At 52.1% G+C, this 20,000-nt stretch overlaps 2 protein-coding genes across 4 annotated transcripts in view; both read right to left on the bottom strand.

Annotated features, from left to right (window-relative positions):
- Window positions 1–10,950, bottom strand: part of LOC134093483 (protogenin B-like) — a 33,331-nt gene extending 22,381 nt beyond the window's left edge. The window contains exons 1-4 of the mRNA XM_062546534.1: window positions 10,855–10,950; window positions 9,717–9,780; window positions 9,183–9,285; window positions 2,710–2,981 (exon numbers count right to left, since the gene is read on the bottom strand). Of these exons, the coding sequence (XP_062402518.1) occupies window positions 2,710–2,981; window positions 9,183–9,285; window positions 9,717–9,780; window positions 10,855–10,950 (535 nt within the window). The remainder of the gene's footprint in view (window positions 1–2,709; window positions 2,982–9,182; window positions 9,286–9,716; window positions 9,781–10,854) is intronic.
- Window positions 10,771–20,000, bottom strand: part of LOC134094513 (DNA-binding protein RFX7) — a 23,632-nt gene continuing 14,402 nt past the window's right edge. The window contains exons 9-12 of one of the 3 annotated variants that reach the window (XR_009940446.1): window positions 19,498–19,823; window positions 11,684–18,038; window positions 10,990–11,640; window positions 10,771–10,929 (exon numbers count right to left, since the gene is read on the bottom strand). Coding sequence is in view for 1 of the 3 variants with exons in the window: in XM_062548054.1 (XP_062404038.1) it covers window positions 14,070–18,038; window positions 19,498–19,823 (4,295 nt within the window). In the remaining 2 variants the exon portion in view is untranslated. Of the gene's footprint in view, window positions 18,039–19,497; window positions 19,824–20,000 lie in introns of all 3 variants that reach the window. The other 2 variants (XR_009940445.1, XM_062548054.1) reach the window with 2 other exon arrangements.

Genomic DNA, 20,000 nt, shown 5'->3' with positions numbered 1-20,000 from the left:
ACACACACGGCAGCTGGCGGGCGCTGGTCAGGGAGCGTGTGACCGTCCCCTCCCCCCCTGTGGGTCAGTGTGTGTGTGTGTGTGTGTGTGTGTGTGGGTCAGGCTCGCCGTAAAGACCAGATCAATGGGCAGGTCACTTAGGACAGAGGTTGCCTCAGTAAGGGCAGGGGTCATCAGGGGTCACCAGGGGTCATCAGAGGTCATCAGAGGTCAACCCCCCAAAAGTCCACCCAATCTTCACCCAAAATGGGAACCCCGGCCTGATCGAAGGCAGTTGGGATGATGGCCAGAACACTGGGCAGTGTGTGTGTGTGTACGTGTGTGTGGACCGTGCGTGCGATTGACCTGAGCTGGCCAATACCCTGATCAATACGGCAGGATGAGCAGCCTCTGGAGGAAGCAGTGTCTGCTTGTGTTTTAGTGTGTGTGTTAGTGAGTGTGTGTGTGTGTGTGTGTGTGTGTTAGTGAGTGATTGTGTGATTGTGTGTGTGTTAGTGAGTGACTGATTGTGTGTGTGTGTGTGTGTGTGTGTGTGTGTGTGTGTGTGTGTGTGTGTGTATGTGTGTGTAATTATAATGTAGCAGTTTTCTGTGTTGCCAGTTATAAGAAATAACTATGACTGTGTGTGTGTGTGTGTGTGTGTGTGTGTGTGTGTGTGTGTGTGTGTGTGTGTGTGTGAGGCGATCAGAGCAGAGGTGCAGTCTGGGGTGTGAGATGTTGTGGCCATGAACTCCAGCCCTCAGGACAAACCACAACAATGAGCCCTTGCACACAACACACACAAAGCCTGATCTGCCTGTGTGTGTGTGTGTGTGTGTGTGTGTGTGTGTGTGTGTGTGTGTGTGTGAGGGGGACAATGCCTCTCCCATGACCCAGCTGACCCCACAGGCTCTCCCATGGGTGCACGGACAGACGGCAAGTCCCTCCCCCTGACCTCTGCCCCCTGTTGCCATGGTGATGTGGAGTTCAACGGTGACCAGTTAGTATTGATCACCAAAACTCCACTGGATTCTCTCCAGTTTAACTGCTAAAGCATCTGCATCGTCACCTCACACCTCACACACACACACACTCAACACACACACACACACACACACACACATATGAACACCACAGCACACACTCAACACCACAGCAGTGGACACACACACACACACACACACACACACACACACACACACATCGTGCCCTCGCTGCTCACAGCACCAGAACAGAAGCAGGAGAACCTAAAAGAACAACAGTGGACACACACATGAACACACACACACACATGAACACACACACATCTATGGACACACACGCATCTGAAAATCCACAGCAATGGACACACACAACAGTGGACACACACATGAACACACACGCATCTGAAAATCCACAGCAATGGACACACACAACAGTGGACACTGTTGGATCAGGCCAAACAAACCCTCTGCACTGTTGTCCCTTCCACACACACACATACACACACACACACACACACACACACACACACACACACACACACACACCAAACCAACAAAGCGTCCGTGCTCAGTGGCCCCTCAGCTCAGGGCAGCGCTGAATACAGGGGTCACACTAAATGGACACCATGCTACACACACACACACACACATGCTATACACACACACATGCTACACACACACACACACACATGCTATACACACACACATGCTACACACACACACATGCTACACACACACACACACACACACACACACATGCTACACACACACACACACACGCTACACACATGCTACACACACACACACACACACACACACACACACACACACGCTACACACACACACACACACACGCTACACACACACACACACATGCTACACACACACACACACACACACACACACACGCATGCTACATGCTACACACACACGCATGCTACTCTGTGTGACTGCACACACAGCTCAACACAATGGCACTGGGCCACACACTTCACAATGACTGGGCATGTCCACAGCATCACTATAACGCATGGCTGAGTGTGTGTGTGTGTGTGTGTGTGTGTGTGTGTGTGTGTGTGTGTGTGTGTGTGTGTGTGTGTGTGTGTGTGTGTGTGTCTGTGTGTGTGTGTGTGTGTGTGTGTGTTTGCTAAATCAGATGCTGAAACATCTGTAAGTTCAATAGTCCAATGGTGCTGGTGTCCAATATGGCGCACTACTTGGCATCTAACACTGTTACTCAGTTCAGACATGGAGCAAGGCCCTGTGGTTATGGCTATGTTATCGTTGTGGTTATGTTATGGTTAGGATTATGGTTGTGTTATGGTTATGGTTATGGTTATGGTTATGGTTATGGATATGGATATGGTTATGGTTGTGGTTAGGATTATGGTTATGGATATGGATATGGTTATGGTTGTGGTTATTTTATGGTTATGGTTGTGATTATTTTATGGTTATGATTGTGGCTTGGATTATGGTTGTGGTTGTGCTTGTGGTTGTGGTTGCCCTGTAGGAGGGGTGGTGGTTGTGGTGGTGGTTGGTTGTGGTTGCCCTGTAGGAGGGGTGGTGGCGGTGGTTGTGGTTGTGGTTGCCCTGTAGGAGGGGTGGTGGTGGTGGCGGCGGTTGTGGTTGTAGGAGGGGGGGTGGTGGTGGCGGCGGTTGTGGTTGCCCTGTAGGAGGGGTGGTGGTGGTGGCGGTGGTTGTGGTTGCCCTGTAGGAGGGTGGTGGTGGTGGTGTGGCTACTTACTTGCGATGGTGAGTTGAGCTCTCTGGCTGAGGACGGCCCCGTGTGTGTTGCTGGCCAGGCACTGGTAGAGTCCTGCTGTGGACGCCTCCGCGCGGGAGAGGAGCAGCGAGCCGTTGGCCAGGAGACGCACATGCTCGCCCTCCCGCACGGCCACGCGGTTCCTCAGCCACCTGACGTCCACGGGAGGTTCTCCTTGGGCCTGGCAGTCCAGAACCACCCGAGAGTTCTGCACGACCGTAACGTCACGAGGCTCCGTCACAAACGACAGCTCGCTAAAACACACCACACCTGGATACACACCACACACACACATCAGCCGGGCCAGAGGACACAGAGACAGATGCTGACAGACAGACTGACCAGCCACTGCTGAACGAACACACACACACACACACACACACACACACACACACACACACACTGGGCCTCTGGCTAGCTAGCTGGGACTATCAATAAAATAATTGTTAAATTAATCTACTATCAAAATAATGGTTAGTTAGTTAAAGCCCATCATTTAAATATTAGGGACTGACAACATGTCTATGCCAAACAATGGAGTAAAACATCTAAATCTCCCAAACTGATAAAAGCAGTTGTTAGTTTCCCCACTATTAGCCCAGTTACTGGACAATGACACTGGATTTGAGGTCAGTTTCCCCACTATTAGCCCAGTTACTGGACAATGACACTGGATTTGAGGTAGGCTACTCTGTCTATTCATTTATGCTGGTGATGAAGTAAAACGGCTAAGTTTTCAGTAATGGCATTTAAAACACTCTCTCCGCTGTTAGGAGACCACACAGACATAAACACCTTGGACCCAAGAGTTAAAAATGGCAGGTTACTGTGTGCTTCCCAATGTAGGCTATGAGTTTGTGAAGGACAGGGCACCACTCCAATAAAATAACAAGATGATAAACTCTATCAAATGCAGTTTCACTTCAGGAAAAGTTTATGTAGGCTAATATAAAACATGTTCATCGTCTGTTTTCGGCCAAACCCGAGAAACAGACCTATCCTCTCTCCCTTGTCACATCCGATCAATCAGGAAGACATTGTGCAGCCAGTGCGTTCCCAGTCAGACACACAAAAATCAAGTTTTTTAAAGAAGAAAGGCTGTGCACTTACCTGTCAACGGCAGAAATAAACATAAAAACAGCACGCGCCGGATTAATTCCCTTTTGATAAACGCCATTTATTCAACAGCTTCGTTCATTATATTGGCTCGAGCCGCTTCACGCAGCGCGGCGTGTATCCTCTGGCCAGAGCGAGACTAAACTAAACCGGCCACAGCGATGACCGGAGATGGGGGCTGACCCCCCCTCCCCTCCCCCTCCGGTGACCATCCCATTCCCCCTTCACCCTCATCAAGCCAATGGCCTTCATCCACAGACACCTTGCATGACTTGGTCCGAGCACATTTCATTCAACCAAATGTGAAGCACTAACTCATAGTTCCACTCATAATCCAAAACAAGTGGATTTTACATTTTTGGAACACTAGGCGTTCATAGCCGAAGGCGCGCTCATTCATATTCGTTAGACTGTGGGTTGCTAATATATTTTTTAACCATTTTTTAAAAATAGCCTATTTTTGGGGCCTATATGTCAACATGGTCAGAGCTGTGTGTTTAGTATGGCGTAGACTAGTCTATAAACTACCCAACATTATATATAGCCTTATGAGTCGTCAAGCAGTCTCATTTGGTATAAAATGATTCATTTTATATGAACATTGCTAACGTCGGCCATATTTCCTTGGCCCAGCTGCCTTTAAGCCTAAAAACCTGAGTAATTATGGTCAGATATCGACGGCGAGTCGTCAGCTGTCCAACGAGTGCGCGTATCGATCGAGTGGGCGCATGCCATTGACGATGACCAACCCCCGGTCCTTTCACGGGGACACAATAGCGGCCCAGCTGTTTGATCAGAGGAGAGATATTTGCATACATCCCTTCCAAAGTCCCCCAGATTCACACACGCCACGGTGTATAAGCAGCACAGAATAGCGCACAGGGCGCAGCACTGCACACCACGTCACAGCACAGCACAGCAAAGAAGTGTTTCTGCTGTTTTGTGATGAACGTGTGCGACGCATCTAAAACCTCCTTTTTCTTTTCTAAGTAAAACATTAAACATGCCAATAAGCCAATTACTTTCCCCACATAGGCTACTAACCCTATACTATGAAATGGTAAACTGAACTGAGTAGAGTCCACATGTCCAGTTAAATTGCATGATTAGGGCCCAACACTAATGACTTCCTCCCATACCCCCCCCCCCCATCAGCTGAGCTGAGGCCTCCAGGAAAAGCTTCCACCATCACCAGCTGTATTTCTTCCTCATATTTACAAACTATTTGACCTATGTATGGAAGTCCAGCACTAAAGCAGAACTTGACCTGCCTTCCCCAGTTGATCATAGGTGGTGTCTGGACTGGAGGGAGATGACTTGGCCTGCTGCCGTGAGGGCACGTGTGAAAAGAAGAACTCTGCTCCTGTGTCTGCCATGCACCCCAGCCTGCACCCACCCCAGCCTGCACCCCAGCCTGCACCCACCCCCAGCACCCACCCCAGCCTGCACCCCAGCCTGCACCTGCGTAGACTGTCCAAACCAGGAGATGTTTAAAATGATGTGAGTGATAGTGAGGATAGTGAGGGAGACGAGTAAAAAGCAGGCTCAGGTGCAGCCTCTCCCCAGAGGTTGCAGCGCTGCTGAACACAACTACACCTCCTCCTGAACACAACTACTGTACACCTCCTCCTGAACACAACTACACCTCCTGTCTGCTGAACACAACTACACCTCCTGTCTGGCATTTGCACTTTAGCTGTTATTAGGTTACCTGTTCACTTTCACTACTGCACTGTTTACCTGTTTACACCTCTAGCCTTGCACTGCTAACACCCAATACTGTAATATTTATATTTATATCACATAACCTGTGCAATACATCTGTGCAATATAGTGTACACGCATCACATACACTATATTGCTAAACGTATTGGGTCACCTGCCTTGCCCTTGACTCCCACATGCACTTAAGTGACATTCTTACGTGATATCCCACATGCACTTACGTGATATCCCACATGAACTTACGTGATATCCCACATGAATTTACGTGATATCCCACATGAACTTAAAGGGATAATCCGGAGTGAAATTCACTTTAGATCAATTTTTCGGACTATTGGGAGTACATACGTTGAGTTGACACCAAAATCATGTCATTCGGACGTGGGGATACTTCGGTTTGGCTTTAGGGACCCTCTACTCACTACCACGTAAGTGTAGTGTTGTTTGGAACAGTAGAAGAGGTATAAAAATAGCGTTTTGTAGCGGCGAAAGGACATGCCCGGGTCACTTCCAGGCTAACGAGTTTTGGCTAAAAACGGTAACCTCGAACTTTCTCAAAATACATCCGAATGACATGATTTTGGTGTCAACTCAACGTATGTACTCCCAATAGTCCGAAAATTTATCTAAAGTGCATTTCACTCCGGATTATCCCTTTAAGTGATATCCCATTCTTAATCCATAGGGTTTAATATGACATTGGTCCACCCTTTGCACCGCTTGAACTCTTCTGGGAAGACTTTTCCACTAAGGTTTAGGAGCGTGATATAGGATTTTTGATATCACGAACCACGAATCGCCTCCAGAAGCGCATTTGTGAGGTCACACACTGATGTTGGACGAGGTGACTGGCTCTCAGTCTCTGCTCTAATTCATCCCAAAGGTGTTCTATTGGGTTGAGGTCAGCACTCTGTACTAGCCAGTCAAGTCTATCCACACCAAACTCTGTCATCCCTGCCTTTATGGACCTTGATTTGTGCACTGGTGGACAGTCATGTTGGAACAGGAAGTGGCCATCCCCAAACTGTTCTCACAAAGTTGGGAGAATGGAATTGTCCAAAATCTCTTGGTTAATGCTGAAGCATTTAAGTTCCTTTCACTGGAACTAAGAGGCCAAGCCCAGCTTGAGGATGGCCCCTTCCTGTTCCAACATGACTGTGCACCAGTGCACAAAGCAAAGTCCATAAAGGCATGGATGACAGAGTTTGGTGTGGATGAACTTGACTGGCCTACACAGAGTCCTGACCTCAACCTGAGAACACCTTTGGGGTGAACTAAAACGGAGACTGAGAGCTAGTCTCCTCTTCAAACATCAGTGTGTGACCTCACAAATGTGACTCTTCAAAGCGAACAAAACTCTGTAATTATTGCCGTGATGTAGGCGATGTTTAGGGACATCTTCCATACAGTAGCTGGTTGATTTTTGTGTGTGTGTGTGTGTGTGTGCTGCCATACTGACATGGACTCTCAGAGGAGTTTCACGCCCAGAACCATTCGGTCATCAGAACAGAGTCTCCCTGCATAGGTCTGGTCATCAGAACTGCATGTGTGTGTGTGTGTGTGTGTGTATGAGGGGGGGAGGGTTTGCTTCCTGGGTCTCTGGCCAGACCTGGACACAAGATCGGCCTCAGAGCAGTGAGAGGCGGGGCCAGTGGTTTGAGTGACAGGAGGCCGAGGGCCAGAAGGCGAGCTGCTGAAGGGTCAGTGTGTGTGTGTGTGTGTGTGTGTGTGTGAGGGGGGAGGTCATTACCATGGGATGAATACAGCGGAGCATGGGAACCTGCCCCGCACCCACTCACCCTGCACCGGCCAACGCCAGGGTCACCAGTAGCCCCTCCCCACTGACCCTTCACCTCTGACCCCCCACACCACATCACCCTCTACTTCTGCTCTGCCCGTGTGTGTGTGTGTGTGTGTGTGTGTGTGTGTGTGCGTGTGTGTGAGGCCTGACAAAGACAAAGCTGCTGAAGGCTTCAGAGCTAAAGACGGACTTTAAAAGGTCCAGGAGACTTCTCTGCAGAACCTTAGAATCACAAGCGTCACGTGACCCAAGAGGTTCTGGAGGATTCCGTCCCATCAGAGTTCTGCTGCCATATGAACTATAAGCCAGTCAGACTATAAAGCTACACCATGAAACACTACGCATTTTTATAAAGAGATTAGCATATTGTGTGTGTCCTGGTGCCACATGAACTGACCTACAGTATATACACTCTCAAAAGGATGTGTTTTAAATGTGTTGGATTGTGTAAGAAACACAAACACAAACGGTGTTGTCCTTACCTAAACACATTCATGTGATATTTCCAACACAACCTTTTGAGAGTCTAAGACTATAAATTACACCATAAACCATTATACATTTTTACAAAGAGAGTATATTGTGTGTGTGTGTGTGTGTTTACACCATAGGTAGTTTTACAGGCAGGCGAATGTGTTGTGAGTGTGTGAGTGTGTGTGTGTGTGTGTGTATGAATGTGCTATACGGTTGTGCTCATATAGCGTAGCCTTCTTTAACCCATCACAGGTCATAAGGTCATCAGTCTCTAGCAAACCTTCAGAGGTGGAGTTCCCTTCGTGACCAACAGAGGGAGCAGAGCGCTGGTCTCCAGCAGGACCACACTGCCTAGTGCCCTATATTATCCCAATGTTGGGCGCTTACACTGTCAGGCACAGGACGCCCTCTGGTGGGCGGATCCAGCACTGCAGCTCCTCCACTGACCTGAGGCTGACGGAGGAACTGCACCCAGCAGGCAGCGACGGCAGAGGAGGCTGATAGTGTGTGTCTCTGAAGAGATCATGTAGCTGGTGGCCAATAGTGTGTGTCTCTGAAGAGATCACTTAGCTGGTGGCCAATAGCGTGTGTCTCTGAAGAGATCACTTAGCTGGTGGCCAATAGTGTGTGTCTCTGAAGAGATCACTTAGCTGGTGGCCAATAGTGTGTGTCTCTGAAGAGATCACTTAGCTGTTGGTGGCCAATAGCGTGTGTCTCTGAAGCGATCACTTAGCTTTAGCGCAAGAGCAGCTGGTTGCCAAGGTTACTCTGTGGGAGGGGCCACTCTGGAGGATTTGCCGTGGGGTGAGAGGAGACACTCTGATTGCTGCGAAAAATCAAAACAAACAAACATGCAACTGGACCACACACATCACACACACACATTACACACACGTTACACACGCACATTATTCACACAGCATTACACACACAGCATTACTCACACACACATTACTCACACACACAGCATTACTCACACACACAGCATTACTCACACATCACTCACACAGCATTATTCACACGTCACACTCACACACAAAGCATTACTCACACATTACACACATACATTACTCACACATTGCACATTACTCACACATTACTTACACATTACTCACACATCACACACACATTACACTCACACATCACACACACAGCATTACTCACAAAGACAAAACTCAGAGACCTTCGGAGACGGGCATTCTTTACAAAAATGTTTATTGGCTTTCAAAACCACTTAAAAAAATCTCACCTGGGAGAACTTTGAGTTGAAAAGAAAGAGAAGCAGCTGAGCGGCGTCTGCAATATGAACAAGCTACGGCACGTGAAGCTGCACACACACCTGACAAAAGCCGCCACACACACGGACACAGGGGAGCCGCGGGCCGGACAGAACCGACCCGCGCGGGACACCAGAGAAGAGAGGCCTCCGACACCAGGGGGCGCTAGAAAAACATGGACACAGAGAGAGGGAGAGAGAGAGAGAAAGAGAGAGAGAGAGAGAGAGAGAGACCTACGAGCCCACCTGAGACTGAGCAGGTCGAGCACTAGGACCCAGGAGACTGTGGCCTTCTCCTTCATATATATATATATACTCACATTTTACATACGGAGGCAAGGCCAGAGCCTTATTAAAATGCCCCCAAAACAAAAATATAAAATATGTACAGCTTTCTCCACAAAGGCATCCACTATCAAAATGAATGTAAAAACAAAGATAACATTCAGAAACTAAACACAGAGAACAACATTAACTTGGTAAACATATGATGCAAGTAAGTTTTTACTCAAAGTAGCAACACCTTTCGCTGTGTGTGTTCCAGGTCCAGGCCCGGATTAATGCGAGTCGATATTCTCAATGCACATGCGCACATACAATCGTTTCCTAACAGGGTGAAGCAGGTCCTCGATCGGCTGTCCACCTCCGGCTCGCTGTCGCGCTGAAATGGTTCGTATTCTCGAGGATGAGAACGGGAGAGCTGCATCTCACTGAGATTAGGTGTGTGGACGCACCAGACAATTGGGCATTGTCGTTTTTCGAGCACATTTCTCACGGTTATCGCTTCGGAAATTCCTCATAAAAAATATTTTTGCAGGCTTTAGTCGACAGATTTGTCCTTAAAGATGTGGCAAAGCCATGACTCATAAAAAAATTTAGTGCAATAAGTCGAGCCTCAGAGAGTAGGAGGACACAGGACCCGTGGACATCGCCAGGGTGTGCAGTGAACACACACACACACACACACACACACACACACACACACACACACACACACACACAGGACCCATGGACATCTCCAGGGTGTGCAGTGAAAGGTCCTCGCATGTCAGAACTAAGCTACATTCCACACTCACACACACACATATGCGCTCACACACGCACTCACTCACACACACACACACACACATACGCCAGTTTGCTTCTTTTTTTTCTTAATAACCCATGCTACTGCTCTTCTCTCTGAAAAACACGTCACGTCTGCTACTGAGACCAGAACACTCTCAGACAAAGAAAAAGAGACATCAGCAAGCTAGAGACCAAACAGACAGCAATACTGCACAATACAGAAGCCAGGTTACATACAGCACATCCACATCCCCTGCCCTCACACCCAATACCATCAAGTCGTTTTTTTTTTCCATATATATATATATAGTTATATATGTATATATTTTAAGGGCAATCAGACCTATCTAGAAATGATTACTGGAGTACAGTGTCTTTAAATTATGGGTTGTATGACGATGCTCTTTGTACACATGGGACCTTGATATCCAGCTTCATGACTACACAAGCTAAAAGTCTTAACAAGTGCAACCCCCATAACTCCACCCCCCCATAACTCCAACCCCCCATAACTCCACCCCCAATAGTGCCCCCCCCCATAAGACCACCCCCCAACCCCCCCCACCCCCCCCCCCATGCTCTCCAGCCCACAGCTGACTGCTGTAGGACTGCTGAGTCGGCGTTTTAGCCTTTGTACTGTAGGACTGCTGAGTCAGCGTTCACACACTGTGGAGAAGTGGATCTGCTCATCCTGCTGCCTCATCACGGTTCTGATCGCCGGCCCATGTGTGGAGAAGTGGATCTGCTCATCCTGCTGCCTCATCACGGTTCTGATCGCCGGCCCATGTGTGGAGAAGTGGACCTGCTCATCACGGTTCTGATCGCCGGCCCATGTGTGGAGAAGTGGACCTGCTCATCCTGCTGCCTCATCACGGTTCTGATCGCCGGCCCATGTGTGGAGAAGTGGACCTGCTCATCACGGTTCTGATCGCCGGCCCGTGTGTGGAGAAGTGGATCTGCTCATCACGGTTCTGATCGCCGGCCCATGTGTGGAGAAGTGGACCTGCTCATCACGGTTCTGATCGCCGGCCCATGTGTGGAGAAGTGGACCTGCTCATCACGGTTCTGATCGCCGGCCCGTGTGTGTGCTCTGATGACCCGTCTCGCCCGCCATGTCGGGTCCTTCTGGACCGGTTCCGGTTCCGGTTCCGGTTCGCTCCAGTGAGCTCGGACTCCTCAAGCGGTTCTGGCAGAAGCTGGTCTTTGGTATGATGTAAGGCTCTGACCACATCACCCGGAACCGGTTCGGACCCGTCTGCACTGTGGACCCAACGCCGACCAGAACCCCTGTAACCAGAACAGCAGCCCAGCAGCTCTAGCCAGCAGAGGCGGACGAGTCCAGCTTCAGAGCGGGAAGGCCTCCCACGGATCCGTGCCAACCGTTCACTTCAACCAGCTGATTCTAATTAGCACAACTCTTCAGCCAGGGAGAGCAGCTGATTGGTGAGATCACCTGTGTTAAGTGCTCAGGGAGAGCAGCTGATTGGTGAGATCACCTGTGTTAAGTGCTCAGGTATAACCAATACATGGTTGGACTTTTACTTTCTGAAGCTGGACTTTTACACCACCTGTAACCGGAACACCGACGTTGCCTTCATCACCATACCATTGATATTTCAGCTCTTACTTAAGACGGTTCAGAATTCACAACTGATATTTCAGATCCTCAGACAATTCAGAATTCACAACTGATATTTCAGATATTCAGACAATTCAGAATTCACAACTCACAATTCAGCTCTTACTACAGAAGATTCAGAATTCATCTCTGATATTTCAGGTCTACTTTCAGACGGTTCAGAATTCATCTCTGATATTTCAGGTCTACTTTCAGACGGTTCAGAATCCATCTCCACGTCTCTGAAATTTCAGATCTCACTAAAAATGTCAGAATCCTTCATCGTAGTGCTGAGATTTCCGAGTTCATCACCATAGCATCTGACCTTTCACATCACAGTTCAGATCCCAACACTTGGATCTTGAAGCTGCACCAGACAAGATGTCTCAGTAGAACAGGCTTCTGATAGTTCAAAGGTCAACAGCGCTAACTCTAGAAGGCTTCTGATAGTTCAAAGGTCAACACTGCTAACTCTAGAACAGGCTTCTGATAGTTGAAAGGTCAACACCGCTAACTCTAGAACAGGCTTCTGTTCAAAGGTCAACAGCGCTAACTCTAGAAGGCTTCTGTTCAAAGGTCAACACCGCTAACTCTAGAACAAGCTTCTGATAGTTCAAAGGTCAACATTGCTAACTCTAGAACAGGCTTCTGTTCAAAGGTCAACACCGCTAACTCTAGAACAGGCTTCTGATAGTTCAAAGGTCAACACCACTAACTCTAGAACAGGCATCTGATAGTTCAAAGGTCAACACCGCTAACTCAAGAACAGGCTTCTGATAGTTCACAGGTCAACACCGCTAACTCAAGAACAGGCTTCTGATAGTTCACAGGTCAACACCGCTAACTCAAGAACAGGCTTCTGATAGTTCACAGGTCAACACCGCTCGCTCACTCTAAGGGCAGACCAGTCCAGGGACATGCACACTGACAGGATCTCAGCATGGAACTGGAATGGACACACCAGACCAGCACACTCCTTTAAATGGACACACACAGACCCACATGTCCCTTTAAGTGGACACACACAGACCCACATGTCCCTTTAAGTGGACACACACAGACCCACATGTCCCTTTAAGTGGACACCCCAGACCCACATGTCCCTTTAAGTGGACACACACAGACCCACATGTCCCTTTAAGTGGACACCCCAGAGCCAAAAGTCTCTTTTTTAAAAACAGCAGGAGGGTTCGCGGGCATGTGCCCGGACGGCTCACCTGTGGCACTGCAGGGCCTCGGACTTCAGGTAAGGCAACCCGACCAGCACCACTTCCTTACAGAAGAGTTTCACATTATTTCACTATACAGAATCGAAAGCAAAGCAAAACGAAAAGAAACACTTTTCTTCACTATTTATAGTCAACAGTCAAACTGCTATTATTATGGCCATTCCAAAAGGTATCTATTTATTGTTCATGGGACTGTGACCAATTAAGGTGATGACATATCATCATCATATCAGCACCTAGTAGCACCTGTTGAGATCCAGGACACACCTGCGGCCCAGGGGCAGAGCTCACCTGTGGCACAGCTCACCTGTGGCACAGCTCACCTGTGGCCTTGCACTCTTCCCTCAAGGGCCGCACACCCCTGTGCACTCTCTCCTTCTTATCTTTAAGGGTCATAAAGGCATTTTGTTTTGTCAGTGACGTCTTTCTTTTTAACAGACAGCAGTTCAGCCAATAATCTATAGCTGGAGAAGGACAAGTGTATTGCATCTTCCAGTCCACCAGGGGGCGCTCTGGAGGTCCCCGCTGAGGCTGAACACTACGGGGCACTCTGGAGGTCTCCCCTGAGGCCAACACCAGGGGGCACTGCAGGGCACAGGGGCCGAGTGCAGACTGCGTTTCTGAGCAGTGGCCTGCACCTAAGAGTTCCATCTAAAAAAGATCATATGTCGTCTGAACAGTTTAGACCAGTTCAGGTGCTCAGTGAAGGAGAGAGAGAGATGGAGAAACAGAGAGAGAGAAAGAGAGAGAGAGAGAGAGAGGGGGGGGGGGGGGATGGAAACGTACTGACAGACAGGAGAGATTCAAGCCAACGGCACAGACGGAAACGAGCCTGTGGCCTGTGAGGCCTTCTCGACGCCACTGGCACTTCACACCGGACACCAGCAGGAGTCCAGCTTTTTGCTGTAGTGAGACACGTTTAAAAGTACAAAAACACATACTTCACAGACACAAACAAACAAACAAACAAACAGAACTCATAAATAACACTTAAAAGTAAAAAAAAACAAAAAGCGGCCGGAGATGCCTCAGCGCTCAGCCGAGCATCTCCACGGTGGGCTGGTCCTTATTCTCCAGCCAATCAAATCCGGCGGAGCTGACCGAGTCGCTGCAGATCTGCTGGAAGAGCGGGTCGTTCTTGAGCTCCTCGAGCGTGGCCTCCTCGTACGAGTCCTGCGGCTGGCCCGGGTCGAACAGCAGGTTGGCGTCCAGCGTGTTCAGGTCGCTGATGCTGCTGGACAGGTCGGAGGGCAGTCGCAGGTCGCCCGAGAAGTCGGACGCCACGGCGTTGAGCTCCGACGCCACTTGGCCGACCAGCTGCGAGCTCGGGTGGAGGCCGTCCTCCCCCAGCAGGTCCTTCACCGTGCTGCTGAAGTCCAGCTGCTCCTGCTCCTCCCGCTGATGCGCCTCCTCCCCCCCCAGCAGCACCTCCCCCTGCAGCTGCAAGGCCGACTCCTGCAGCAACGCCGACTCCTGCAGCAAACTCTGCTCCTGCAGTAAACTCTGCTCTTGTAGCTGGTCCTGCAGTAAGCTCTGATCTTGTAGCTGTTCCTGCAGTAAACTCTGCTCTTGTAGCTGGTCCTGCAGTAAGCTCTGATCTTGTAGCTGGTCCTGCAGTAAGCTCTGATCTTGTAGCTGTTCCTGCAGTAAGCTCTGATCTTGTAGCTGGTCCTGTAGCTGCAGCTGTTGTTCCTGCAGTAAGCTCTGATCTTGTAGCTGTTCCTGCAGTAAGCTCTGATCTTGTAGCTGGTCCTGCAGTAAGGTCTGATCTTGTAGCTGGTCCTGTAGCTGCAGCTGTTGTTCTTGTATCTGCAGCTGTTGTTCCTGCAGTAAGGTCTGATCTTGTAGCTGTTCCTGCAGTAAGCTCTGTTCCTGTATCTGCAGCTGTTGTTCCTGCAGTAAGCTCTGTTCTTGAAGTTGTTCCTGTAGCAAGCTCTGTTCTTCAAGTTGTTCCTGCAGTAAGCTCTGATCTTGTAACTGTTCCTGCAGCAAGCTCTGTTCTTGTAGCTGTTCTTCAAGTTGTTCCTGCAGCAAGCTCTGTTCTTGTAGCTGTTCTTGAAGTTGTTCCTGCAGCAAGCTGTGTTCCTGCAGCTGCAGCTGCTGCTCCTGCGTGGGCTCGGAGGACCCGGCTTGTGCTTGTCCGTCTGCGGCCGCGGAGAAGGCGGTGTGCGGGCCGTGGCTGCTGATGAGGTACACGGGCTTCTGGAAGTCGTAGGCCGCGGGGCCGGGCTGCGTTGCCGTGACGACGGGGGCGGCGCCGGAGGGGAAGGCTGCGCCGGACTCCAGCATCTGCGTGAGGTTGAGGCGCGCCGTGTAGTTGGACGGCAGGTTGTTGACGCCGAGGCCTCGGACCGCGTCGTCCACGACGTCCACCTCCATCTTGCTCAGGAGCACGTTGGCGATCTTGGCGCCGCCGCCCGACCCGCCGGGCACGCAGAGGGGCAGCATCTCCGACGCCATCATGACGTTCAGCGGCACCGACTGGCTGCGCTGCGCCATCATGCTGCTGCTGGCGCTCGCCAGCGACCGGCCGCCCGACAGGATGCCCAGCACCTCGCTCGAGGTCAGCGGCGAGCTGAAGGGCGACGCCAGGGTTCTGGGGGGAGCGGAAACACCGCCGCCAGGGTTCCCGCTAAGGTTCCGTTGACGTACTACGGCCGGGCTCACACTGCGGCAGCGGAACGTGGCGCTGCCCCCGGGCTTGCCGTCCAACGGAGCGGGCACCGCAAAGCTCTCCTGCTTGCTCTGCCCAGTGGCGGCGGCCTGCGTCTGGGGCACGGGGGAGACTGGCACGGCCACTGGTTGGCGCGTCTGCGCCTGGAAGGCCTGGCCGGAGATGGCGAAGGCGTGTGGCTTGCGGAAGTGGTCGTCCACCAGGTCCTGGTAGCTGGGCAGGATGGAGACGGAGGAGGAGGAGGGCGAGGTGTCGCCGGCCGCAGCGTTGCCGTAGCGACCGGTGATCCAGTCCAGCTTGGCCTTGTCGGGGTGCGTTGCCATGGGCCGCTGCATGGGCTTCACCGGGCTGCTGGACACCACCACGCTGCCGTCGTGGTAACCGGTGACGCTGGAGTTGATGGGCGTGAAGGCGAACGGGTTGCGGCACTCCACGGGGCTCGGCGGGACGCTGCTGCAGCTGGACAGCGGCGTGCTGATCGGAGTGTGTCGCCCGCCGCCCATCAGGCCGTCCACGGGCGTGACGGGCGCCAAGCGCGAGCAGGGGCTCTCCCGCGCCAAGCTGTGGGCGCCCGGCAGCATCTCGGAGGTGGGGGTGGGGGTGGGCGTGGGTGTCGGGGTCGGGGTGGGGGTGGGTGTGTGCGCGGGGGTGGTGCTGCTGTGTGCGGAGTGGTAGAAGGCGGAGGACGAGGAGGCCGTGTGTGTGTGTGTGTGTGTGTGCGTGTGTCCGGCGGAGGTCACGACCCCCTGCAGGCCGAGCTGCACGCAGCTGAGGTACGACGCCCCCTGCTGGTGCTGGTGGTGGTGGTGCAGGCCACCGCTGAGCTTCATCTGCTCCTCCATCTGCACCAGCTCCTCCACGATGCTGTCCTGCGTCATGTCGTCGTCCGCAAACGGGAAGTAGTCCATGCCGCCCGCCGAGGAGCCGCCGCCCACAAAGTCCACCAGACCCAGCTGACCGCCGTCCGGCTCCACCGCCGCGTGGAGCTGTGAGGTCATCAGCTTGGGCTCCGCCCCCAGCCCAGCCGGACCGTCCCATAGGCTGCGCTTGGCGTCCGGCTCCAGCGACAGGGCTCGGGGCGTCGTCGTCGGCGGGGGTTGTGTTGCCGCGGCGATGGGCAGGAGGAGGGATGGCGTATCGGACCGCGTAGCGGCGCCGGTGGACTGGGCGGGGTCTGTGGCAGCGGCGACGGCGACGGAGGCCTCCTGTGATTGGCTGACGGGGGCGGGAGTGGGCGTGTCGGAGAGCGCGAGGATCTGCACGGGCTGCAGGGTGCTGTTCTTCAGCGTCACCCGACAGGGGGCGCTCTCGGGGCGCGCCGTCTTCTTCCCCCCCGCCCCGACGCCAACGCCAACGCCGCTTCCTCTGGAGGGGTCCGCGGAGGTGTCCAGGGGCTGCTGGGAGATGAAGACGCGCTTGACGGGGATGACGTGCGTCTCCAGGGCGGACGAGGAGCGCTTGCGCGGACTCCTGGCGGGGGGGGAGGAGACGGGGGCGGAGACAGAGGAGCAGGTCACCACGCCGGCGCTCTGATTGGCTACGGAGAGGTAGAGCGCGCACTCTGACCCCTCCCTGATGCTGCCGTGCCCACTGACGGAGAAGACGGAGGCGACGGAGGAGATGGGGGGGGTGGGGGTGGAGGAGTCGCTCTTGGCCCTGGTGACGCGCTCGGCTGCCGGCGGCCCCTTGGCCAGCGACGGCTCACTCACGGCGCGGTGCTTAGTGGCTCTCTCGCTCCTCAGGCCCGCCGTGCCGTCCGCAAGCCCCGCCTTCTCCTCGCCGCCACCGCCGCCGTCCGCCCCGCTGACCCTGGTCTCCCCTGACGACGAGCCAGACACCCCTGCCCTCACTAACGCCCCCTGGGCAGCCATCGCCGTCGGGCCCGCGCTGCTCTGGTCCTCCTGTAGGGCGGCGCTGCTGCTGCTGCTGCTGCTGCTCACCCCGGCGGAGGCGGGTCTCAGAGGCGTGGGCGTGGTGGCAGCGCCGCTGGTGTTGGCCGTTGCCAGGGAGATGGTGGTCATCTTGACCACGTTGAGGGAGCTGACGTGCGGCGAGGGCATGACGGTCTTGATGGGGCTGTTGGTGATGAGCAGCGTTGGCGGCGACCGCAGCGTGATGGCGCTGGTGGCGGAGGGCTTGGGCAGGATCTGGGCGTAGCGGTGGTGGTGGCGCGCCAGCCGGTCGCCCACGGGGCTCGCCGGAACGTTCTGCGGCGTCTTGGGGCACTGCTTGACCTGCTGCGTCACCACCTGGAAGTTGACCGGCAGCATCTTGCCCTCGGCCGCCCCCACCGGGCTGGGTGATGTCATCGGCTGACGATTCCTCTGGACCTACGCAGAAGAGGAGACGTCATTACTGTACACACACACTGGAGATCACATACAGCATAGATACAGTATACATACATACAGCAACAAACACCAATCAGATCATGCTCAGACATTGCAACGGTCTGAGTTCCTCTTAACTAAGGTGTGGGGAGAGGCAGGTCTAGGGCTGATACCAGTCACTAATAATAGGTCACATTTCCACTTAAAAGTTTTTATTGAAAAAAAAACAGGTGAAGTGAACAATGCAGTGCAACAGGAGAGTATATAACCATAACCATAACTATAACATAGCATACATACAGCAACAATCTGCCTAATTATGAAGCTGGGCTGTGTGTGTCTGTGAAGGTGTGTGCATTTAACTTCTGACCCAATGCCCGATTTTCAAAGATGAAGTACCGTTGGAATCCTTGGATAAAGTTGAGTTCCATGCCATTGGAATCACACATCTAGCCAGTCTAGCCACGCTGTCCCATCTTTTTTTTTTTTTTTTTTTTTTTTTTAAAGCCAATTCAGTTGTAGATGTGCAGGTTCACCCAGCCTACGTCAATCCATGTTAATACAGGCCATGTAAAAGCCAATCCATGTTAATACAGGCCATGTAAAAGCCAATCCATGTTAATACAGGCCATGTAAAAGCCAATCCATGTCAAACTAATCTTTGTAGATCCACAGTAACCATGTACATGATCTGTATACACATCAGGCTGTCACCTCTTTATTTTTACATGACCAGCATACACCTGGTTTTAACCCTAGCAACCACCATAGCAACCGTGTTATTTAGCATAGCACCACCATATCTACCCTAGAAACACCCTAGCAACCATTCCAATTATCCTAGCAATGCCCTAGCAACCGCCTGAATTATCCTAGCAATAACCTGGCCACCACCACTGTAATGTGATCGTAGCAACTGACATGATTACCCTAGCAACCACCATAGCAACCTCACTGTCTTCCATAGCAACCACCATATGTATCATAGCAACACACCCTCCCCAACCATCTCAATTACTCTAGCAACGCCATAGCAACCAACATTAAGACCCTAGCAACCACCATAGCAACCATGTTATTTTGCATAACAACAATCCTATGTACCCTAGCAATGCCCTAGCTACCAGACGAGGCTCGTTCATTGAGGAAAGGGAGGACAATCCTCCCTAAACTTTTCAGGGAAGTAAAAATAATAAACTATACATTTCGCCAACTCCCTAATTGAAACAACATAAATCGTTTTGTTGAGCATCCAACTTTGTGTCACTCCCCATTTTGCTCCCAAATGACTGAACTTGTTATCTCCATAAATAGAACCTGGGTTGTGTTTACACCAAACCATACCTTTAATGTTTGTTCATTATTCTCCCATATTGTGTGGACAGCTGAATATACACACACACACACACACACACACACACATAGCTTACTCACTCACTCACTCACTCACACAGCTTACTGTAATGGGGCTGGGCACGGCTGCCACGACGATGCCGATGGTGGGTTGCGGCGAGAGCAGCGCGGGGCTGCTGGGGGTGAGGCTGGCGCTGGGTCCCGGGGTGCCCGTCTCTGCCCGTCTGGCCTGCTGGGCGTCGCTGGGCGCCCCGGGCGACTGCAGCCGCTGCTCCTGCTGCTTCTTCTGGATCTTGCGCTGCAGCTGCTGCTTGGCGTCCACCGAGGGCGACGGAGACGGAGACGGTAACGGCAGCGTCTTCACCTGCGGCTGGAACGGGTTGGCGTCGCCCGTGGGCACGAACGCAGAGGCCGGGGTGGGCGTCTTCACGCCTGCCACACACACACACACACACACACACACACACACACACACACACACACACGACGGACGGGGGGAGGAAACCAGACATTAGCACAACACCAACAACACAATAGCCAGTGTTGTGCAAGTTCACACACCAACAACACAATAGCCAGTGTTGTGCAAGTTCACACACCAACAACACA

Source organism: Sardina pilchardus, chromosome 10 (assembly GCF_963854185.1).
Source record: "Sardina pilchardus chromosome 10, fSarPil1.1, whole genome shotgun sequence".
NCBI classification, from domain to species: Eukaryota; Metazoa; Chordata; class Actinopteri; order Clupeiformes; family Clupeidae; genus Sardina; species Sardina pilchardus.
Note: the sequence above shows the minus strand (reverse complement) of the source record. Positions and strands in the feature narration are given on the sequence as shown.